The sequence below is a fragment of the Pelophylax lessonae genome (genome assembly GCF_965119305.1).
Source record: "Pelophylax lessonae genome assembly, chromosome: 13".
In the NCBI taxonomy this organism is placed as follows: domain Eukaryota; kingdom Metazoa; phylum Chordata; class Amphibia; order Anura; family Ranidae; genus Pelophylax; species Pelophylax lessonae.
This window is the reverse complement of record NC_138780.1, coordinates 68,125,794-68,150,962: the sequence shown is the minus strand read 5'-3', so window position 1 is coordinate 68,150,962 and position 25,169 is coordinate 68,125,794. Positions and strand designations below refer to the sequence as shown.

The 25,169-nt window shown below is 44.6% G+C and overlaps 1 protein-coding gene across 1 annotated transcript in view; it reads left to right on the top strand.

Moving 5' to 3' along the window:
• The window catches only part of KNL1 (kinetochore scaffold 1), a 437,074-nt gene extending 413,630 nt beyond the window's left edge, over window positions 1–23,444 (top strand). Inside the window, exons 25-27 of the mRNA XM_082274949.1 lie at window positions 8,393–8,511; window positions 21,842–21,964; window positions 23,215–23,444. Coding sequence (XP_082131075.1) covers window positions 8,393–8,511; window positions 21,842–21,964; window positions 23,215–23,311 — 339 coding nt within the window. The 3' untranslated portion in view covers window positions 23,312–23,444. The remainder of the gene's footprint in view (window positions 1–8,392; window positions 8,512–21,841; window positions 21,965–23,214) is intronic.
• Window positions 23,445–25,169: the final 1,725 nt, after the last annotated feature.

Below are 25,169 nucleotides of genomic sequence, written 5' to 3'. Positions count from 1 at the left end.
CACACGGTGATTCTTGTGGCACCGGACTGGCCTCGCCGGTCCTGGTACGCAGACCTCGTGAACCTGGCGGTCGACGATCCATGGCGTTTGCCTCTTCGGGAAGATCTTCTGTCTCAAGGACCGATCTTCCATCCTGCTTTACAGTCGCTGGCTTTGACGGCCTGGCTGTTGAGACCGAGGTCCTGAAGGATAGGGGTCTCTCTCCGGAGGTCATTCATACTTTGATCAATGCTAGAAAGGCCTCTTCGGGGAAGATATACTACCGCACTTGGAAGGCCTACTTTGCCTGGTGTGAGTCCAGGGGGTATTCCCCTCGCTCATATTCGGTTTCGAGGGTGTTGGCCTTCCTTCAAACGGGCGTGGACCAGCGTTTAGCGTTGGCCACGATTAAGGGTCAGATTTCTGCTCTGGCCGTTCTTTTTCAACGCCCGGTGGCGTCTAATTCTCTGGTTGGCACCTTTGTTCAAGGGCTGCGACACCTGGTCCCTCCTCGGAGGGAGCCTTTGCTTCCATGGGACTTGAACCTTGTCCTGTCCGTGTTACAACATGCTCCCTTTGAAAAGATCAGGGAGATCTCGTTGCCTCTGTTGTCCAAAAAGGTCGCCTTTTTGGTGGCGATCACTTCGGCTCGCAGAGTTTCGGAGCTGGCAGCTTTGTCCTGCAGGTCTCCATATCTGGTTCTTCACTTGGATAAGGCGGTCTTGCGTCCTAATCCTTCCTTTCTTCCCAAAAGGGTTTCCGAATTTCACCTCAATGAGGACATTGTCTTGCCTTCGCTTTGCGCAAAGCCTAAGCATCCGAAGGAGGTGGCCTTGCATTCCTTGGATGTTGTCAGGGTTTACCTGAATTCGACGAAATCCTTTCGCAAAACGGATTCTCTCTTTGTCCTTCCTGAGGGTCCTCGGAAGGGCATGGCGGCGTCGGCTTCTACCATCGCCAAATGGATCAGACAGACCATTGAGCAGGCATATGCTTTGAGGGGAAAAGTTCCTCCTATGCCTGTGAAGGCGCACTCTACCAGATCTCCGAGTACGTCTTGGGACTGTCGTCATGGGGCTTCTGTGGCCCAGGTGTGTAAGGCGGCGACTTGGTCGACCGTTCACACTTTCACAAAATTCTACAAGGTGGATGTTCAGGCATCGGCAGATGCTTCCTTTGGCCGCAAGGTTCTTAGTGCGGCGGTTCCTTAGGGCCCTTTGTTTTGGACCCTTGGCTGTTGGGATGTTTTTATCCCTAGGTTATTTGTTTTTTCCTGGGTTGTTGCTCCTGTTGAGCAAGTTTTTTTCATGCTTCCCAGCTGGTTTCCTTCCTTTGGTAAGGTTCCTTTTTCTGATGTGGAGACTGCGTTGCCTTAGGCGCGGCTGCGTTTCCCACCCCTCATGTTTGCACTGCTTTGGGACGTCACCATTGTGACGAATATGAAGAGGCGGCGACTGTCGGAGGACGTAAGAGAAAACTGAATTTTTGTAAAATCTTACCTGTAAAATTCCTTTCTCTGAGTCCTCCGACAGTCGCCGCCCCCGCCCCTCTTTTGGGGTTTGGTTGTATACTCTACTGCTATTCCACTGAAACTGAGGTATGGATACAGGAAGTAGGAGGTTATTGACTGAGGGGACCACCCCCTGGGGGTGGGATATGTTAAAAGCCTTAATATTGACATATTCTGTTGCCTAGCTACTCCTACGGAGCAAAGGTCATAACCCCCATTGTGACGAATATAAAGAGGCGGCGACTGTCGGAGGACTCAGAGAAAGGAATTTTACAGGTAAGATTTTACAAAAATTCCGTTTTTTTTTTTCTTTTGGTTACAAGGACAAAGAGCTCCTTTTGCCCAGAGCAGGAAAAGATAGAAACCTTCCAATGGGAACTCCAGTTCTGGTGACAACTGTCTACGAGGGCATTTCCCTCTCACTACCTGTTGTGTCTATGGGACCTCACAATGGGACACAGTTGGGAAAAAGAAAGAAATGGGGTTTTAACTCTTCCATAATTTAGCCAAAATGGAAAAAATGTGCTGGCTTTATAAATTAGTGTTATACATAACTAGAACATCTAACAGGGTTATATCATTGCAGGAGATTTCTTCTAACTTTCTGTCTTAGTTTCACCAGGACAGGAAGTGGGGGAATCTCACTGTGGGGACATAGCTTGCAATTATTGCCTTATAATGACCATATTATATATATGTATATGTGTGTGTGTGTATATATATATATATATATATTTGGAAGGATTGGGAAACAGAGATTTCGGGCACAAGAGTTTTGTTAAAAAGATTTCTTTTATTCAACACAGAACTAAATATTTTAAAATCATAGAAAAATACAGGCAAATAATTGTGTATTAAGGACACAGTGAGACCACACATCAATGGTCTATGTTGTACAATATCTCAGTGCATAGAACTTATAACAGTCGGTTTACATACAGTTCAAAGTACAAGATCATTTGTAGTCATATAATCCTTGGAAACGTATTGCTTGTTATCAGAAGAACCGCCGACGGGCACCCAAGCAGTATGGTGCCGGTCAGCAGGGTCGACTGAAAATATAAGTTAACATTCACCATGTAATATATGACCTTTGCTCGACATGTTTCGCTTTCTTAGACAAAAAAGCTTCATCTGGAGCATATCATTTCTTTTGTCTATGTGAGAAATAACAGTATTTAGATAGATTACATATATGTGTTACCTTATTTTCAGTATGTTATAATTACAATTGCATATCATTTATCTTTCCTTTTAATTACATATAATCATCTTACACATCTCAGAAAAGTCCTTCTATTTTTGCAATATCAACACAATATAACATAACATGGCCAAGATGGCTGCTATCTGTGGACACATGACTTGTAAAATAATTCTATATATATATATATATATATATATATATATATATATATATATATATATATATATATAATATATGGAAACAATTGCTGGCTATATGTCTGGCTGCTGGCTGTCCTTGTGACGCCAAGGCAGGAAGTGAGGGGAAATCTCCTGCAATGATATAACCCTGTTAGATGTTCTAGATATGTATACAACTAATGTGTGTGTGTGTGTGTGTGTGTGTGTATATATATATATATATATATATATATATATATATATATATATATAAAGCCAGGCCTTTTTTTCCATTTTCAATAAATTATGGAAAATCCTGTTCATTTTTTTTCCCCATCTGTGTTCTACGGATTGTAGGGAAAAAAATTGTTCCTCCATCAACGGACACCATGTTAATAGGGGAATCCCTCCTGAGGAGTCACGAGCCACGGTGTTCTCCCAACACAGTGATTATTGCTAGAGGCTTTAACAGCTCCTAGCAATAATCGTATGTAAAATCCGAGGGGCTGGTTGTACCAAAGTTGTTTGATCAACTTGGGTACATTCAGCCTTCCCATATATGGTTTGAATCTCAGCCAGTCCCTGCTGAACCAGCCGAGATTCAAACAGTCTATGGCTGATGTTCTATTAGAATGTTGCTACCCATCAGATTGGGACACAGAAGTGAGGTTTGGACCAAAAAAACCTTACTGCGCATGCCGATGACGGATAACGATAATGTGATAGAACACTCATGCGAACATCTTACTACACCCAGCTACGTCTTTCATTGCATAGTAATTTTAGCAATAAAATGAGTCTATATAAATATAGTATATTGATATCTGTGATGCTGTTTAGATATTTCATTGCGAAAGCATAAAATGTTAGTGATGAGCAGTGTGGGGAGTACCAACATGTCCTCCGCCACCTTCCTACTGCTGCTGTCCAGCTTCTTTCAAAATATAACAAAACAGCATCACAGATATGAATATACTATATTTATTTATATACCCTTACTTTATTGCTAAAAATACTCAGAAATTCAAGACCTAGCTGGGTGTGGTAAGATGTCTGCATGTGTGTTCATTCAGATTACCACTACCCGTTAGATCATTAAGTGTTTGGAACGCATAGAGCCGTGGAACGCATTGTGCATGTGCAGTAAGTGTTTTTTGGTTAAAGCATCACCTACATTGCACATTCTGATAGAACACAGGCCTTAGTTATATTTTAGCTCCAATCTTCACACGGGCCCGATCCAGTTTTTCTCAGCAGGCGATCTGTCTGCGGATTCCCTGCTGAGCTGAGCGGAGCACATGACTGACAGTTCTGTGTCCACTCATGCTGACCGTTTACACCCAACTTTCCTCCGATCTGACCAGATGGAGTGGAACGGATGCCCATTATTTGCCAGATCGGATTGGAGGTAGGCAGGTGTAAACAGACACAATTCCGTTTACATCTGCCGCTCTATAGAGGAGAATGAAGGGTCCGATCAGATCTGCCTGAAAAATCAGAGGACCTGGAGCTGCTGGCGCCACTTTCAAAAGACACCCTTCTACCGGGCTTGGAAACTTCACGATGTCCAAACTACCTGCAAGCCCGTAACTAGTGAAGAATAGGTACCTCTGATTTTAGAAGAATATAGTTCTTTGCTTGAGGGTCCAGAATAAAGCATCTTAAAAGTATCTAGAGCAAGATCATCGGCTCACAGTTCTCCAGAAGCGGAGCTCGAACCCCAGAACCACACAAGCAGTGGGGACCACATACAGGTCGTATTACCAGCACGCCACCTAGTGGCATATTTGGATGAGCCCATACACTTTATTTAATTTTACACTTTGTGGTGTTCATCAGCATTGGATAATGATAACTGAGTTTTTGGTATATAAACGCAGGTTTTGACTCCTATAAGTCAATTTTTATATTGGCTGTTTTCACTCACTTTTTTCCACTCCTGGTGGGAGAAGGCATTATCCCTCAGGATTCACTTGAAGTGTTTTCACTCATAACCACAGTTTTTTCTTTGTCTATATTTGCACTGTTTTAATAAAACAATATTAATTTTGCTAGCTATATTTATGGTAATCATTTTATTCACAAGATCACACTCATAATTTATTTTGGGTCACTCCATCATACACATTCACCTTTTAATTTGTACTGTACACTACGTGGTTTGTTTTACAGTCGCATATAAAGGTAGCGCCGGTACCAATCTTCACGCACTATCACTATATTCTCACCCTTGCACCCCGAGGGTTGATTGGTGGCAGCTTACACCTATTTCTTTGACAATTCACATCCTCTCTGTGTGTAGTATTCCATAGCGCTGGTCACTCTCTTATAATATAACTGCTTTTGGATGTCCCAGTAGTTATGATTTATGGAGCGCGGTGTCTGTCGATGAACGAAAAAGAAAATGGGATTTTTGTACTTACCATAGAATCCATTTCTCGGAGTTCATCGGCAGAAACAGCACCCAACCCTCTATGGAGTTCTGATACTTCTAATACTGCTTGCTACTAAACTGATTATGTGGAGCAGAGAGGGGGGTTATATACCAAGCTGAGGATGGCCCATGGGCATAGCCAGGTTTTGCCTAGTCCTACTCCTGGAGGAGGCAATATAACCCAAAATGTATGACTTATGGAGCGCTGTGTCCGTCTAACTCGGAGAAATGGATTTTATGGTAAGTACAAAAAATCCCAATATTATTCAGTATTGGGTATACCATATTTGATTTGCAGGGATCTAAATGTTTTGGGTGCTAGGCTTACCATGGGTTTATCTGCCCTCTTCATCCCTCTGGATACCCATTGAGCAACACTAAGGTCTGGGATGATGATGGGTAAACTGAAAAGAGGTAGAGGGGCCACTTAAACTTTAAGGCAGCTGGTGTCTCCATCAGTCACCCAAAATTTAAAAAAAGACAGCGACTCACCCGGGGGGGAACCAAAAAAATCCACCTAACAGGAGTAGAGGAGAGACCCTTTAAGTTTACTGATTGGAGTATTTTCAGCTGATTGGCTACAAGCAAATGTGGTGCCAAGATATATTCCTGGAAACAGACCAGTCAGCCAGTCTAATATTAATAGTATATAAGCTATTGGTGGATTAATAAGTGACCATATCCAAGAATTTGTGGATGAAAATGGTTTAATTAGTAACCAACATGGATTTTGTTCATGCAAGATTAACCTTCTAACATGAGGTGAGCTGTAATTTAGCTAGAGGAAGGCCTGTGGACAGTGTTTCTAAGGCATTTGATACAGTACCCTATAAATGCTTAATTCTCACAATATGGTCGTATGGCATTGATGAGATAATATGTAGCTATAGACTATAGGAATTGCAGAAACGTATCTAGAGGATGGTGACTACTGACATATTTTCTGAGTGGGCTGTAGCTGTGAGCGAGGTATCCCAAGGCACAGTCCTGGGACCAATTTGGTTTAACTTGTTAATAAATGATAGAAGTTGGAATAAATAGTTCACTCTCAGGGTTTACAGTTTGACACAAAACTAAGTAGGGCAATAACTGCACAATATGTAGCACCTTTACAAGAGGAACCAGGGCAGTGAAATTGCAGGTGAGATTTTATGTAGAAAAATGAAAAGTAATTCACTTGGGTGCTAAAAATCTAAATGCACTAGGGGTAAAACCTCTAGGGGAAACAAGGCTGGAAAAGGATCTGGGAGTCTTGCAGGTCAGACAGCCCTGCAATGCCAAGCTGATGCAAGCAAGTCTAGGAAACTATTGGCATCCATTAGAAGAATATTAAATCAAGCGATAAAAACATTCTAGCACTTTACAAAACTCTGGGTAGGCTATATCTTGAGTATGCTATCCCATTTTGGTCATCAATCTTTAGAACGGATGTGCTTAAAGTAAAGAGAGAGTCCAGGGAAGAGTAGCAAAGCTAATAAGGGGGCTGGAGGACCTCAGTTATGTGAAACTACTACAAACATTCTTCCTGGAGAAAAGATGCTTAGGAGGCGATTTATCAATATGCAAAGCGTTTTAAATGGGGACGACAGCATTGTAAGAAAATAACCTTGGATCTCTATAGAAGACATGCAGCCACGCAATGAGTTGGGATGAGAAACAGTTAATTTTTAGTGGTTCTAAAGGCAGAAGGTTTTTTTATATGAATGCATTTTATGCAATAAGATAAAAAAAAAACCTTCTGTGTGCAACAGCCCCCCTAATACCTGAGCCCCATCTTGATACAGCATTGTTGCAGGAGTCTCGGCTGTCCAAGACTCTTCCCTCCTCATTGACTGAGACAGCAGCAGGCGCCATTGGCTCCCGTTGATGTCAATCGGTCTTTGAGCCAATGAGTAGAGGGGGCGAGGCTGAGCCATGTTTCCCTGTCTGAATAGACACACAGAGCAGTGGCTTGGCTCAGGTGCCCCCATAGCAAGCTGCTTGCTGTGGGGGCACTGGGAGGGAGGGAGGGGCCAGAAGCATCAACGAGGGACCCGAGAAAAGGAGGATATGGGCCGTTTTGTAAAAAAAAAACACTGCACAGAGCAGGCAAGTATAACGTGTTTGTTTTTTTTAAACAACAAAAAAAAACTTTAATATCACTTTAAAATGCGTAGGGGGTTTTCTGCTGTTAGAGCAGTAAGGATGTGGAACTCCCACGGGTTTAGATGTGCTTTTTAGCAAACATAGTCAATGTACAGTGATATTGGCAATGGTAGTGAAACACACACTCACGTTAAACTGGATAGAATGTGTCTTTATTCAACCCTCCCAACTATGCAACTGTCTTTACCTTAAGGTGTTTGTGACTTCTGTCACAAGTGAAGGATACCGAATGTAAACTGAATAGGTTTTCTGCCAGATCCAGAAATCTCCTAGCCTTTGCAGTTGATGCTCTATTACCTCTGTGGGGACAGTTTTACCAAAGATCGGAGTCTTCCTCCCCAGGTACTCCTGCAGAATTGAATTAAATTGAAGAACAAATTGCCGGATTGCCCAAACCTCCTGTCCCAAGAGTCAATGTTACATCTTCTCGATTAGCTAGCTTTAAAAACATTCACTTATCTGTATGATCTCCTGTGTTATGTTGAAGCCCCAGTCTGGTTCTTTCTGTTCTGCAGAAGCAGCCCTTTTAAATTATTGGTGATATTTCCTTTCCCAATTATATCTGTAAGGCGAACTTTCTTGTTGCCATCACCTCTGCATTGAGGGTATCTGAATGAACAGCCTTATCCTATAAGAAGCCTTTCTTGGTTTTTCACAGGCACAAAGTTGTCTTTTAGGCCTAAGGCCTCCTTCTCCCAAAGGTAATCTCTGCCTTCCAACGTAACCAGGATATTGTCTTTCCTTATGTCCTACTGCAAAACATCCTAAGAAAATGTTTTCTCTAAACTTTGTGTGACCTATGCGGGTTTACCTGTCAACTATGGCCTCTGTTAGGCAAAATCTTTTGGACTTTTTGGTGGCAGGGTATTCTGTGCAACAATCTGTCTGCTATTTAGTTTTTAACACCTTGAATGCATAACTCAATTTTTTTTTACTAAGCTCCAATTGAATCGTTGCAGCTTCTTTTTGATGTGTCACTTGTGGTGAGCAGATATAAACTACTTGGAGAAGAGGTTGAATACCTAATGAAATGGGGTGCAAAATACAACATTGTGAGGACCGACGTGAAAAGCAATGAGTAAGTGAAATGATGTGTGCCTATACAAATTAAATTGGGTGCATTTCTATACTGTCTGCTTATAACAGACACACAACTGTAAATTATTTTTAAAATCCATCAGAGCCAGACAAGTTTTTTTTTTTTTTTTGTTTCGTTTTGTTTTTTTTTACAAATTATTAGCAATTCTTAGCAAATGTTAAAAGAACTTTTAAATCTATCACTGACCTTTCTAGCTGCATGTACTGCATGTACTGTGAAGTAAATAAAATAAAAATATCCACGCTCAAAAATTAAGAAAGCAGCCACTTATTAAACTATGATACCAGTCAAGTAATTAGCTGAAACAAACTAAAGCAGCGCTAATTGATAACTAAACATCATGGAATGACATAAAGGACAAAAGACAACAAAGACGCAAACTTACATATATACAAACACGGTCGGGCTTTGGGAGGTACAGCCAATTCTTGGGCTGTGTGCCTTCGAGCCCTGTTCATAAATAAATATGGGGAAGATAGGGGGAATAATCTGGGTAATTAGGGGGTATTAGAGGAATCAGCATTTTTGGATAAAATAATTCAGGGGATAATATTGTAATCCATAACATAATATATATAAATATTGTTAGAACAGCCGAAATCCCCAAAGGTACAAAAGGTATAACGGGAAGGGGGGGACAAGAAGCGGGACTTCTCACAAAGTCCCGCTTCTTGTACCCCCCCCCCCCCCTTCCCGTTATACCTTTTGTACCTTTGGGGATATTGGCTGTTCTAACAATATTTATATATATTATGTTATGGATTACAATATTATCCCCTTAATTATTTTATCCAAAAATGCCATTTCCTCTAATACCCCCTAATTACCCAGATTATTCCCCCTATCTTCCCCATATTTATTATTGATAACTAAACATAAACTAATAAAAAATGTGCAAAACACTACAAAATACATTTATAAAAAGTGGAAATCCATATAAAGTCCAATAAATTAGTAAAATTCAATATCAATAATGTGATATGATTTGAAGATCAGAAATGGAAATCTCCACCACCAACATGCGCCTCTTACCAAATTCCAAGACCATAAATTATAATGGTCAGATACTCTCAGACCAGGCAGATGGATAAAAAGGCAAACTGCAGGTGTGGGAATCCATATGCTTGAACATAAATAAACCTAGATTAAAAAAATCCCATAGTGAAGACAATGGTGCAATTACCTTATAAAGGTTTGTGTATTTATGTTCGAGTCTTCAATCATATCACATCGTTAATATTCAATTTAACTAATTTATTGGACTTTCTATGGATTTGCACTTTCTCTATCGTTCAGACGCAGCTCCATAACTTCTTATAGACCATTGGGTTATGCTCCTCCAATCAGGAATGGGCACTAGGCAGGAAAAAGCTTTACCACGCCTATGGGGGCTGTACTTGCAGGCATAACCCCCACACACTCTGTTACAGCAGTCAGTTTGTTTTTGCCTAGTTTAGGAATAAGACCTAGTTCCCTGCTGGGACTTCGGTCTTAGCTAAAATAAGGAAATTTGTTATTTTTGTGATTTTTTTTTTTTTTTTTTGTTCTAGTTCCTGGAGAACTGCAAGCAACAGCCGGCTGTGGTTTCAGACTGGATATTCTAGATCCTTATGGTCTCCCAGCCTGGCCAGCAAGCACGTTATAGTCCATAACTAGGCCTCGCCACGAGTCTTGCTGGGACGCGATCAACCTGGAACGCCTGAGTCGCAGCGTACCTCCTGGCTGGCAGCACCCCCACCCCGGGGAGTAGGTGGTCTGTGCGGAGTGGCGCCCACCTGGTACCGTGGTATGGTGAATAATGCTGTCCCCCCCCCCCCCCCAATCATCTGGGGCGGTCTCGGGGTGGACGTGGGCCCCCTCCCTGGAATAGTCAGACCTTCAGGGCTCCCTTGGTTCCCTTGGCCTCAGGGATATTGGGCCTAACCCCCTCCACCTTTCCACTAGCCATAGGTCTTACCTCCGGGGGGGGGGGAGAATTTCAGCCACGGCAGCTTTTTTCCCTCATGGGTGGCCTTGTCCTGGTGGGGTCCCTTCCTAGGGCCCCTCTGATGCCTCTTGTCTGGGACCCCTTCGGGGGGTCCGGGAGACTTCATGGCGCACTGTAGGGGGTCGCCATTTTGCTGAAAATTCATGCTTTTTCTCTTCCTATTGAATTGCATGGGCAGCCATTTTTTTGTTCCCCATAGGAATACATGGGGCGGCCATTTACTTGTAGTCTGCAATGCTGGACAGGCGAACGGCATGTAACTTAAAAAAATGTATCTATGACAAGCTTGCTTGTTGTTTCATGTAAAGAAACATTTTACTTTCACATATCGTACTGGCAGTCTCCTGAGCTGTCTGGTAACGTTTTCTGGGATCCTTGTAGGTTTAACTTGCCCACTCTGCTTGTATTGTATTGGCATTGGGTATACCACTAGTTTAGCGTTTTAGTTTAGCGTTTTAAAGTGACACTGCATTTTTTTCATATCAGTGTAAAATGGAGTCCCAGGGTACTATTTCACCTACAGACCCCCTAGGAGCGGCTGCGGAACCTTCTGGGTCACAGCCCATGTCTGCAATTACGGCAGTCTTGGAAAGCCTTGTGTCTAAGATAGATTTTGCATTTAAAAGCGTTGCTAGCCGCAAACGCCCTCTGCCTTCGCCTCCCTCAGTAGTTTCCTCAAACTCTGAGGCAGACTTGGCGGCCACAGATGCACCCCACTCTGAGGGGTCAGTGTCGTTGCATTCTGAGGGTGAAGAGGACCTGTCCTTGTCTGCCCCTGTGCGGGAACGCGCTTTGGTGGAATCGCTTATAGTTTCAGTGCGGCAAATTTTAAAATTGGCTGATGAATTTACAGCGTCGAGTTCGCAGTTGTCTTTTGGCTCCCGCAAATTCTGAAAATCGGGCAAGGTGTTCCCTTGCCTGGAACTTTTTGACGCAGTGGTGGCGCATCAAGCACATGTTAATGGTGCCTAAGCACTTTAAACGCCGTTATCCTTTTGCAGATGCAGTTTCCAATAGGTGGACTGTACCACCTAAGGTGAATCGCCCAGTTTCCAGGCTGAATAAGTCTAGTGTGGTTCCGGTGGAAGAATCCCTGGCCTTCGCTGACCCTGTGGATAGGCGAGTTGAGTCTCTATACCACCATCTGCACATGCATGCGGGTTCCATTTTGAAACCAATATCTGTGAATGTCATGGTGTCAGACAGTTACTGAATGGGTGAAGTTACTAAGAGGTAACTTGGAAGCTGAGCAGCTCCCCCCAGCAGTGCTGGAACTAATGGACCAGATGGCTCAAGCCCTGGTGTTCATGTGTGATGTGTCCCTGCATGCGGCTCCCCTTGTGGCCGGAGTGTCAGCAGTGGGGATTGCAATTAGATGCATGGTGTGGTTGAATAACAAGTCCACGGACCAGGCTTCCAAAAAAGCCTTGGCCGATCTTCCCTATTTGGGGGAGAAGGTGTTTGGATCCTCTCTGGACAAGTTAATTTAAAGGCCTTAAGGGCAAGGCGCCACGTCATAGACTGGGGCTTTCCTTCACTGCACATAGGCGGCTTTTTCGTGCCTCCGGGTCACAAAAAAAGGGAAGCCATTCAGATCTTCTGGGAATTCCAAGATGCCATGGTCAGGTAAATCAAAGACCGGCCAGTCCGGATCTGCAGACAAATCCTGGTCTGCATGGAGGGGCTCCCTCACCCGCTTCTGGGGTGGGGGGACTTCTTTGCTTCTTTCCGGAACCTTGGAATTCCTTGATTTGGGACAGCTCGGTTCACAAACTGATCCGATCAGGGTACAAGATCGAATTCCGGTCTCGTCCGTAGGACAGATACTTCTCGTCCAACCTGCGCCTCTCTCCAGACCAGTTACGGGATCTACGGGAGGCGGTACAAGATCTGCTGTCCCAAGGGGTGATTTTACCAGTTTCTCCCAGGAATGCTTTCAAGAGTTTTATTCAAACCTGTTTACTGTGCCCAGAAAATAGGGCAAAGTGTGTCCAATTCTGGATCTCAAGGCGCTGAACCGCTTTGTGCGGGTTCAGAGGTCTCGCATGGAATCCATTTGAACGGTAGTTGCGTCTCTACACCAGGGAGACTTTTTGGTCTCTATAGATATTGAGGACGCATATCTACACATCCCTATCTATGCTGGTCACCAGCGGTTTCTACGCTTTGCCGTAGCAGAGGAACATTATCAATTTGTGGCATTATCCTTTGGTCTTGCCTCCGCCCCCAGGGTGTTTACCAAAGTACTGGCCCCAGTGTTGACATTGTTGTGCGAACAGGGGATTGCGGTACTGGGGTATCTGGACGATCTTCTATTGAGAGCAGACTCTCATTCAGCCCTGATGGGTGACCTGACGATCACTGTCAGCTCTCTGCAGGAATTCGGGTGGACCATCAATTTCAAGAAATCCGCCCTGATACTTTCCTTGAGACTGGCTTATCTGAGCCTGACTCTGGATTTAGCCTTGGCGAGGGTCTTTCTTCCCCCGGGCAAGCTGCAAATGTTGCAGGGGGCGATCTGGTCGTTGCTGGCACACGACCTGTCCTCTCTGTGAACTTGCATGCGGGTCCTGGGTCTGATTGTATCAACCTTCGAGGCAGTTCCATTTGCTCAGTTCCATACCAGACCTTTTGCAACGAGAGATTCTGGTCAAATGGAACAAGGATCCAAAGTCTTTAGACAATTTGATTAGTTTAAGCTGCAACACCAGAGCTGCGCTTCACTCTCCAGCACTATGCCAGGGCAAGTCCTTCCTCCCATTGTTTTGGACGGTGGCAACCACGGACGCCAGCCTGTCACGCTGGGGCGGGGTGCTGGAGAGGTTCCGCGCCCAAGGAACCTGGACAGTAGAAGAGTCCAAAACTACCGATAAATGTTTTGAAACTCCGAGCAATAAAGCTTTGTCCGAGCCACTGGACGACTTGTCTCCAAGGTTGTCCGGTTCGGATTCAATCGGACAGTGCCACGGCTGTGGCTTACATCAATCACCAGAGGGGCACCAAGAGTCGTCAGGTGTTGGATCAAGGAGAGTGGTCCCTACACCCGGAGGTGTTTCATCTCCTGTGTGTCAGGTGGGGGACACCCGAGGTCGATCTGTTTGCTTCTCGTCTCATCAAGAAGGTGCAGAGGTTCGTAGCCAGATCTCGAGATCCTCTGGTCAACACCACAGACACACTGGTGGCTCCTTGGGGTCGGTATTGGCTGATCTATGCATTCCCTCTGCTGAAACTTCTGCCGAGACTTCTACGCAGAATAGATGTGGAAGGGATTCCGGTCATTCTGGTGACTCCCGACTGGCCTCGCCTGTCTTGGTTACGCAGACCTAGTAGGGGTGGTCGCCGATGCTCCTTGGAGACTTCCTTTCAGGGAAGATCTGCTGTCTTAGGGTCCGATCTTCCAGCCTGCTTTACAGTCGCTGGCTTTAACGGCATGGCTGTTGAAAGCCAGGTGTTGAGGGAAGGGGTTGAACAGCGGTTGGCTTTGGTGGGCACTATCAAAGGACAAGTGTTGGCCTTGGCGGTATATTTTCAACGCCTGTTAGCTACACATGCCTTGATTCGTACCTTCATTTTGGGAGTGCACCATATGGCTCCTCCGAGGCAGTCCCCGCTACCTCCCTGGGATCTAAATCTGGTATTCTGTTCTTCAAAAGCCTCCTTTTGAGAACATTAGGGAGATTTCTCTGCTTTCATTGTCTCAGAAGGTTGCCTTTTTGGTGGCTATAACTTCTGTCCGCAGAGTATCTGAATTGGCGGCGTTGTCCTGTCGTTCGCCTTATCTGGTGGTCCACAGAGATAAAGTGGTACTCCGACTAAATCAATTTTTTTCTCCCTAAAGTGGTTTCTGATTTTCATTTGAATGAAAACATGCTGCCTTCACTCTGACCCAAGCATCCTAAGGAAATTGCCTTGCATTCTTTGGATGTGATTTGAGCCATCAGGGTTTACCTGGCGGTTACTGAGTCTTTCAGAAAGTCTGATGCTCTTTTTGTCCTTACTGAGGGTCCTTGTAAGGGATTGGCTACGTCTGCGGCGACCATTTACAGATGGATCAGGCAGACGGTTGTTCAGGCTTATTCACTGAAGGGTCAGGTTCCTCCTTTCCTCCCAGTGACTGGGCATTCTACTAGAGCGCGGAGTGCCTCTTGGGCTTTTCGCCATCAGGCGTCAGTGATGCAAGTTTGCAAAGCGGCGACTTGGTCATCTGTGCATACGTTCACAAAATTCTACAAAGTTGATGATATGTTGGCATCTTCAGATGCTTCTTTTGGCTGCAAGGTTTCTCTTTTTGTTCTCTTTGAGGATGTATGTTTTTACTAGGTGAGCTCCAGTTGTTCCTGGTTGAGCTTCGAATTACCTGGTTGGCTATGTTTAGCTTTTGGGGAGTTACTTTCTCCTTTGCGTTGTCTTCCCACCCCTCATAATAATAATACTGCTTTGGAACATCCCAATGGTCTAAGAAGATATGGAGCTGCGTTTGTCGAACGATAGAGAGAGCTGGATTTTTCTACTTACCGTAAAATCTGTTTCTCTGAAGTTCGACCGACGCAGCACCCGCCCCTCTGCTTCTAAAGGAATGGGGTTGTTTTGTCTTCTAAATACTGCTTGCAATGAAACTGACTGCTGTAGCAGAGTGTGTGGGGTTATGGCTGCAGGGACCGCCTCCATAGGCATGGTAAAGCTTTTTCCTGCCTAGTGCCTATTCCCAATTAGAGGAGCATAACCAATGGTCTAAGGGGGTATGGAGCTGCGTCTGTTGATGAACTTCAGAGAAAAGGATTTTACGTTGAGTACAAAAATCCAGTTTTTGAGTTGTCCCTAGAACAGTGTCATAGGGCAAATCTTCCAATAAGGAACCTAGTTCTGGTGACAACCAGAGACTCCCTGATTGGAGCGATTTCCTGTTTTGGCTAGGGGTCAGGAAGTGAAGGAAAATCTACCCAATGGGACACAGATTGTAAAACTGACAGGGGATAAGGCATTCTCCTGTGAACTAAGTGAAGAAAAACATTTTCTCTTTCGTTCCAGCGCTCCATAAATCATAACTACTGAGTTATATTGCCTCCTTCAGGAGTAGGACAAGGCAGAACAAACACCTGGCTACGCCCATGGGCCATCCTCAGCTGGTATATAACCCACCCTCTCTGCTCTTGGTAATCAGTTTTAATCTGTCTAGTCATGAGTAAAGATCTAGGCTCCCTGCTGGGATCTCTGGTCCTGGCAATTTTTTCTCCTTCCTTACATTTTTTTTTACCTTTTTTTTTTTTCCCTTGGGAGATCTGCTATCAAGTGCTGGGCTGGGCAATGGGCTGGATAATCTAGATCCCTTGGTCCCCGCAGCCAGCGAGCATTTGCAGACCGCAGCTATGCGCTAGGTCAACCGCGACATAGCCTCATGGACAGAGGCTGGCCCGCGAGTTAAACGTCTAGCAGGGTCGCATACAACAGGGAGTTGGTCCGAGTTCCCCTGGCCGACAGCTCCCCTATTTCAGTGGTGAGGAGTTCTATCTGGAGCATTACCCGCAGCATGGAAGGGTAAGTACAGCCTCCTCCCCCTCCCCTTTTTGGCAGTTTTTGAGGTGAACGTGGATAACCTCCAGGGACGGTCGGACCTGCCTTCAGGTTCCCTCCTCTTATCCTAAAGTCCCTCAGCGAGCTAGGTTTCCCCACTCCCTTTCCCCCTGTACGGACCTGGAGTCTGGTGGGGGTCCCAGGAAAGAGGACACAGCGGAGACCCCTGGGGTCTCCCCCGCCACCCCCCCCTCTATAAGGGTCCTGGAATAGTTTGTGTCTGCCCTGGTAGTTCCAGTGTAGGAGACCCCTGGGTGCATGGGGGAGTCCCTGTGCAGAGTGCACAGTGGCGTCTCCCCTAACGTGTATCCTGTCTGTGGATTACAGTACCTTGGGGGGGGGGGATCCCTAACAGAGGGCTCAGGGAAGATTCTGGCAGCATGCTTCGGCCTCTGAAGCTGCCAGTGGCCATGGTGGAGATGTCCAATGATGTCATGGTGGCCATTTTCTTTTTCTCCAGTTGGCAGCCATGTGTAATCCGATGTCCTGGCGGCCATTTACCCTTAGTCCGGGAAATGCTGGAGGCAACCAAAGCCTCGTGGGGTTGTCGAAGCTCCTCCTCTTTCTTTTCCTCCTCCTTCCCCTCTTTCTGTGCCCAGGACATATGAAAAGGGATGGCGTCCATGGTTTTGCTGGACCTGAACTTTCAAAGCTTTGAAGGGATCCTTTAGTGGTGCTACAAGATCGTTTTGTATTGCAGGGTCTTCCTTTCCTTATGGAGCGTCAGGGTCACATCTCCCCCACTAATCATGGAGGTGTCAGATCCCTCAGAACCCCAGCTTCCCATTGTTGCACTGACGGCAGTTCTGCAGTGCTTAGTATGCCGGGTGGAAGTGACGTGTGGGCAAAGGCCCAGGAGGAAGCGTCCCCCACCTTCTCCTGCTCAGTCTGTCTCATCTGATTCTGAGCCTGATGCCGCCGTGAAAGAGGCCTCTCCAGGGGGGCTTAATATCATATTCCCAGCACCATCCGATAGTGAGAATGATTACTCCATGGTCGCCGCTACGAATGAAAGAGCTGGTGGACGCACTTATTACTGCAGTGCGTGAGACTTTAAAAATGGAGGATGCAGCTGATGTGGCCACGGACGTGGCTGTGTCGTTTGGTACACATAAGTCACCTTGCACTCCAAAAGTGTTTCCTTATGTGCCTTATTTTGACAGGTTTTCCTGTATGAAGTGCAAACAGCCAAAACTACCGTTTGTGGTCCCCAAACATTTTGCTGTACGTTACCCTTTTGAGGAGTCCCTTTTAAAAATCTCCTTTTTCCAGGTTGAATAAAGCAACCATGATCCCAGTAGAGGAATCCCTGTTCTTTAAAGACCCGGCTGACAGGAAAATGGGGCACGTAGCATGTTTACTATGGCTGGTTCGGCATTGCAGCCAGTCTTTGCCTCAGCCCTGGTGTCTCAGACCCTAACTGAATGGGCCAATTTTTTGCGCCAGGGTCTGGGGAATGCTGTATATGTTGATTTAGCGGACCAGTTGGTCCATGGGCTGCAGTTTATTTGTGATGCAGCTTTGGCTACAGCTCCAGTGCTGTCCAAACTTTGTTTCAGCGGTGGTGATTAGGTGCATGCTGTGGCCTAAGATTAGGTCTGCAGACCAAGCCTTTAAGAGCTCTCATTGATCTTCCCTTTCAAGGCGATCGCCTGTTTCTTTTGGCTACCCTGGATGACCTCATTAAGAGTATCACGGGGCGGGGAAGAGTACCTTCCTGCCACAGTCTAGGAAAGGGAAGGAGCCTCATCGCAGACGGGGGCACTCCTCCTCAGCCCATAGAAAATGATTTAGTGTTTCTGGGACTGAGAATAAGGGAAATGGATCTTTTAAGTCTTCCTCGAGAGGTTCCAAGCAACCTTGATCTGGTAAGCCTAGAGCTAGCTTCTCCAGACCCGCAGACAAGACCCCTTCAGCATGAAGGTCTGCCCTCACCCATTTTTTGTGTGCGTCAAGGAGGTCCACAAAATATTTATTGTGGGGGTACCCAGAAAGGGTGGCAAAGTTTGTCCTTTTCGGGGGTTTTGGGTCCAGGGTCTCCTTGTGTGGATCCAGGGTCTCCTTGTGTGGATTTAATTCCTGCAGAGGCTCAGGTGATGTCCGAACTACCTAAGGGTCCCCCCTATCCCTGCCCAGGGAATTGAATTACCTAGGCCTGATTTTAATTCTGACCAGGGTGGTTCTTCCGCTTGACAAACTTCAGAAACAACAGGCCGTGATTCTTCCCCTGCTGTCACACAGACAGTTCTCTCTCCCGATGTGCATACAGGTTCTGAGTCTGGTGGTATCCATCTTCAAGACAGTTCTGTTTGCACAGTCCTACATGCAGCTTCTTTTAGCAGGTTCAGCTTCACAGGAGGATACAGAGTTTCATGGTGACGTCACGGGTACCTCTTGCAGACGCGGCAGGCGTCCTAAGGGTACAGTAAGGCCAGTATCATCCTCGGCTCAGGCTTCTTCCGCGGTTCCTGTAAGGAATCAAGGGTGAGGGTCCTCCAATCAGTCTGGTGGCCGTAAACATCCCTTGTGGGCTTCCTCTCAGAGAAGACCAGTTGTCCTAAGGGCTGATCTACCATCCTGTTTTACAGTCACTGGTTTTATTGAGTTAGCTTTCAAAAGCCTACCTTGTCCCAGAAGGTGGCATTCTTGGTGGCTATTACATCGACCCGCAGGGTATCAAGAGTATCCTGTAGTAGTTCCTATTTAGTGGTCCATAGGGATAAAGTGGTTCTTCCTCCCTGTCTATAATTCCTGCCCAAAGTTGTCTCGGGCTTCCACTTGAATGAGGACATTGTGTTGCCATCCTTGTGTCCCAAGCCGGCTCATCCCAAGGAATTTGCCTTGCATACCTTGGATGTGGTTCGTGCGATTCGAGTATATCTGGCAGCTACGGAGTCCTTTCGGAGATCAGACCCGCTTTTTGTGGTTACGGACGGACCAAGGATAGGGCTGGCCGCTTCGACTACCATCTCCAGATGGATCAGACAGACGGTGACTCAGGCCTATTCTATTAAAGGTCCGGTTCCACCTTTCCCTGTCACGGCGCATTCTATTCAGGCGCTAAGTACTTCTTGGGCCTTCTGTCATCAGGCATCAATATCGCAAGTTTGCAAGGCGGCCACTTGGTTGTTGGTGCATACCTTCACAAAATTCTACAAGGTAGATACTTTGGCATCTGTGGATGCTTCTTTTGGCTGTAAAGTTTTGCAGGCTGCTGTTTAAGAGGGGCTGTTCCCACTAGAAGGGTGTTTTTCTTTACTTTTCTATTTTTCAGATGGGGCTTCTGTGACCCGGTTAAGGCTCTTGTGTTCTGGTTAGGGCTTTTATGTTTAGACTTGGGTTATTTTCCCAACTCCTCATTTTCTTTTTGGCATTGCTTTTGCAGTAGTTATGATTTATGGAGCGTTGTGTCCATCGATGAACGAAAAAGAGAATTTTGTACATGCCATAAAATCCATTTCTCTGGGTTAGACAGACACAGCACCCACCTCTCTAAGGAGTTCTAATACTTCTAATACTGTTTGCTACTAAACTGATTCCCTAGAGCAGAGAGGGGGGTTATATATCAGCTGAGGACAGCCCATTGGCGTAGCCAGATGGTTTTTGTTATGCCTAGTCCTGCTCCTGGAGGAGGCAATATAACCCAGTAGTTAGGATTTACGGAGTGCTATGTCAGTCGAACTCCGAGAAAAGGATTTTACAGTAAGTTCAAAAATCCCATTTTGCCTTTAATTCTACTGTAACAGGAGATGTGAACAGGACCGTAGAAAAATTGTACAGTAGATTCTGACTTGAAGTATGGCCGCCTTTTTTTTTTTTTTTCCCCTAATATACCTACTTGCCTAAGTGGATGCAGCAAAGGTCCAATGCTGCACCAGTCCCCCGGCGCCTTTGCACTGAGAACTGAGCGAATGAACACTGCCGATTGCTCGGTTCTGACAGCCCCCTGAACAGAGAGCTGGTGACTGTCAGTCAGTAGCTCTCTGCTCTGCCCCCTCCTCACTCACTGGAGCGCTAGGCTGAGGAGAGGTGGGGAGCAGCCGGCTGTCGGTCCAGGCACCTGGCTGATCCTGACTTCCATGGTCACAATGACACGGTGCCTTATGGTGACGTCAGCAGAGAGCGGACTTCAGCCCGCTCTCTGCTGAATATGGATCACAGGAGTACAAAACAAAATTGCACTCGTGTGATCCATAGGAGAACTATAGCCAAACAAGCTTTGGCTATACTTCTACTTTAAGTCTGCCACAGACCCCTTGAATTCCAGGCCATTCAGCAGAAATCTGCCGAAATTCTAGCCTATGTTAGCCTGGCCCTATTATTATCCAATTTGACAAAAGTAGGATTTTCATTAGATTTTTGTAAAAGGAGACAGGTGAAAAATGGCCAACCAAATAGTTACTGTATCCAGTCAGATGCAATTACTGTATGGATGTTCTGACTGTCCTGGGGTCCTCCATCCATGCTGTTTATCGTAGTTTGAGAACTCTATACATGTATGGCTAGTTTTAGAATATAGTCGTCATCATCCTAGTCTGTGCACAGCTGAGCAGGAAAATGCAGGAGCCTGATATCAATATAAATTCAAGTTATTATAGTTGTGTAAAATGTTTATGTATACATATACATTTTTATGAATTATGTAATGACTATGGACTTAATGGATATTTTGGTGGCTTTTGATATATATTCAACCTAAATGCCAACAGAGAATGCAGCAGGGGATGAGGAGCCTAGCTTTGTGAAATCTTAAAATTCTCCCATACACTGGGGGCTGTACCTGCAAGGGATATCAGGGGACAGTAAAATCACTTTACTTTCCTGATCCTCCACAACCCTGGCAGACAGCAACCCCCCCCCCCACACTGCTTTAGTGTTGGACCGTTCACAACGTCGTCATGTTCCACGCAGGGCTATGGACCCTGCATTGATCATGATGACATCTGGAGCATGGAGGAGCAGACACTGCAGTTGACTGGTACTAGCAGCATGGAGGATCATGTCCGTCTTTTTCCATGCCCACAGACCTAAATGAGTAGGTAACTCTTAGTTTGGGTGCTAGGGAAAATTTTCAACCCAGTGTTTGGTTTTAAGCAGAACAAATAGGGTTAGGGTGGCATAGAGTTGAGGTTTCCAGGTATAATACATTTGGTTTATTCATTTATCAGCAAAGATTCTCATGCCTCGTTTCCACTGAGTGGTACGGTATGGTTCGGAACGGTACACCTTGCGTTTCCGCTGCCAATAGTACCCTTTCATGATAGGCGTGGTGTAGCAGGAAAGCTGTGATAGACGATTCTCTGTCAACCAATCAAAGTTCTGCAGAGTGTAGCTCCACCCTGTTGGTACGGTACTAATGTGCCCCAACGAAAGGGTCCCAAAAAAGTGGTACGTTCGGAATTTGGGTACCATTCACAATGGAAACGGCAAAAATAGCGGACCGTACTGAACCGTACCATAACGCTCAGTGGAAACGAGCCATTAGTGTTCCAGTGTATTATTAATATTTGACTTAATTCCATAATGAGGATAAAATAAACAATTATTTTTTACTATGAAAAAATAATCTCTTGATAAAAAAAAAAGGGATGGTATGTTCATAATCCTCATACTAGATGTATGTCAGGTCGTGGTTTTTTTTTTTAAACTTGTTGATTGCTGTAAGTGGCAATCCCCATCACCCTTTTGCCAGGTGAACCAAACCAATTCAGGTTATACATCCCCACATGTTTTTTTATTTGTTTCTTTTAGAGTGAAGCTTCTATTTTCAAGTACTGCAGCTTTTGCAAAATTTGAACTGAGCATACAGATTTCAGAGATGTATCCAACAGATCCTTTGTCCTTTACATTATTAAATCACATTGGGAACACTGAGTAAGTACAATTTTTAATTGAGGTGTTTATAATGTTTGGAAAATTCCTAATGATCTGAAAATGATATTTATTTGCAAATTGTAGCAGCAAAGCTAAGCTGTCACTTCAGCCATGTCTGTAATTAACCACTTTAAGACCGGAAGGATTTGCCCCCTTAATGACCAGGCCCTATTTTGCGATTTGGCACTGCGTTACTTTAAGGGACAATTGCGCTGTCGTGCGACGCTGTACCTAAATAAAATTGACGTGCTTTTTTTTTGGTGGTATTTGATCACCTGTGCGATTTTTTTTTTTTTTTTTTTTTTTTTTTTTTTTTTTTTTTTTTTTTTTTTTTTTTTTTGCGCTATAAACAGAGTGACAGTTTTAAAAAAAATTGTCACATTCTGCTATATGACATTCTCCAAAAAAAATTTAAAAAATCTAAATTTTTTAAGATTTTAAGCCAATTTATTTTCTGCTACATATTTTTGGTAAAAAAAAAAAAATCGCAATAAGCGTATTTTGATTTGTTTGCGCAAAAGTTATCGCGTCTACTAACTGCGGGAAAGATTTTTGTCTTTTTTTTTTGGTTGTTTGTTTTTACTAGTAATGGTGACAAGCTGCGATTTTTTTTTTTTTTTTTTTTTTTTTTTTTTTTTTTTTTTTTTTTTGCGCGGGACTGCGACATTACGGCGGACAGATCGGACCTATGACTGATATTTGACACTTTTGGGGGGACCAGTGACATTACTACAGTAATCAATGCTAAAAATATGCACTGTTACTGTAATAATGGCACTGGCAGGGAAGGGGTTAACATGGGTGATCAAGGGGTTAAATGTGAGCCTAGGGGAGTGATTCTAACTGTGGGGGCGGGGCTTCTGAAATGACCATAGAGACTTGTGTTCCTATATAGAAGGATCACATGGGCTCTATGACCATTCCAGGGAGAAGAACGATCCCCTGTGTTTACAACAGCTGTTCTTCTCTCTCAGCGGGGAATGATCGCGGGTGTCAGGTGGCAATCGGAGCTGCCTGACGCACGCATCGGCTTCCCCGCCGGAGTGCGGCAGGGCGCGCTCACCCCCTGTCCTACTGAGAGCGAGCAACGTATACCTACGTCGCTTTGCCCAGGAGAGGCTGCCTGCCGCAGTGAATCGGCGGTAGGCGGTCAGTAACTGGTTAAACCATACCTGAGTGCTCCTTAAACTGTTATGTTCTGCTTGCTCCCACCGCATTGGTACTTTAGTGTCATATGTTTTCCTTTGCAGATACAGCAGAGTAGCTGCAGCTATTTCCAAGGTTCCTGTGGGTCTGTGGCTTCTGAAGAGAGCAGTGGAAAGCATCCATGAACATGTTCTTGTTTAAATCCCAAATCATTGCTAAATTAAAACTAAGAAATGGAGCCAGCAACACTGACTCTCTTATGCATCCAAAATTTTGAGACGATAGAAAATCTTGAACAACTTATAAAGGATGTAATTCTGTTTTAAGTGTGTCTAAAATTGAGCTACATTGTGTAAGTATAGTTAGATTGCAAATTGTTTGATAGAGCAACAGTAAATCAGTTGGCCAGCGTTGTTCCTTCTTTATTTGTATTTTCCAGTTCTACATTTAAAGAAAACCTTACTGAAATATATAGAATGCCATTGTGGACTTGTGAAAATGCAAACTGTCAGTTGTAATATGGTTTGTTAACCCTTATCTATATTTTTGCATGAAGTTGCATAATAGGAAAGTATTTTGTTTGGTAAACAATGCATGTATTTTACATTTTTACAATTCTCTTTTATTGTCTTTTTAAAGCAATAAAGGTAAAGTGAGAGCCGGTTCACATTAGAGCGATCAGACTTGCCGGGTCGACCTCGGAGCGGCCGGCACGGACTTCATATCATTGAAATCAATGCAGGTCGCTCCGGGTCGCCCCAAAGAAGCGCCGGACCCTTTTTCTAAGTCGGAGCGAATTGTGTCGCTCCTATTAGAACGGGTCCACAGCTACTCTATGGCAGGCGACCTGTCAGGCGCCCAGGTCGCCCCAGTGTGAACCGGCTCTAACTGCCAGTATTGACAGTTGCTGAAAATAAACATTTTCTCTAGCTGCTGATTGCACCTGTTAAGCCATTGGTAGTAGTTTTTGTTTGTTTTTGGGTTATTCATGTATACAAAACATTTATATTTTTGGGACGTCTTGCTTTTGAACAGATGGGGGTTGAGGCCAGGTCAGTCCAAAATATGAAATTTTGTCATTGATGAGCTGTACTGGCTTACATTCTAGTTGTTTTTTTTTCTATTTAGTTTTAGATTACAAATGCTACTGTCTAATTTCTTGATAAAGCTTGGAATTCACTGGTCGCTAATTGATTTTTTTTTTTGTTTATCATTGGGGTTGGTGTTTAATGTTTTTACTTGTTCCACAAGTAAATTTGTGTACTTTACCAAAATGCTCAACTTTTGTTGCATCTGCTCTTAAAGCTTTGTTCGGTGGCCTTAAGAAAGCTTGTGTGGGGAGAGCTGTAGTGTCATTATTCTGAGTGATGATATGATCCTGATAATGCAAGGGGTCTTGCAAGAAGGCACTCTTGCACAGACCCAAAAGGATTGCAACTTGTCCATCTCAGGGGGCTTAATTACAGTCTTAATGCGGCAGTTTGGGATTTGAGGGACACTACTATGCAACTTTTTTTTTTTTTTTTTCCTCTGAACAGCAATAAGGACTATATATGCGTTGGGCTCATTTTACCATCTGTTAGAACATATCTGAAGATCAGATCACATTTATTCATAAATGCAAATAATTTCTAAGGACCCTTTACATTATGCGATTTGGAATCACTGGTAGAATTGCAGTGATTCTGCTCACAGTTACAAAACATTAAACGTGCGTTTGGGACACCCCAAATGCTGTGTGGTTCTGCCTTAATTGTCATGCAACAGCAGTCTCGCAGCAAAATGCATGTTTAAAAATTGCCCTTAGCTTTTTGCCAAAAAAATAAAAGCTTCTTGTGGGGTGACAATGCACATAGGGCAGCCTATTAAAACGAATGGACTGCCCTATGTGTGACACATTGAATTGCGTGGAAATTGCACAACAAAAATTGCGACCGGGAACCCTCATTACCGCTACGCAATATGTAAACGGGCCTAAGGGTTCACAAGCTGTTTCTCTTGTGTGTGCGTGTGTCTCTGTGTGTGTGTATATATATGTATTCATACCTGTTGTAAATAT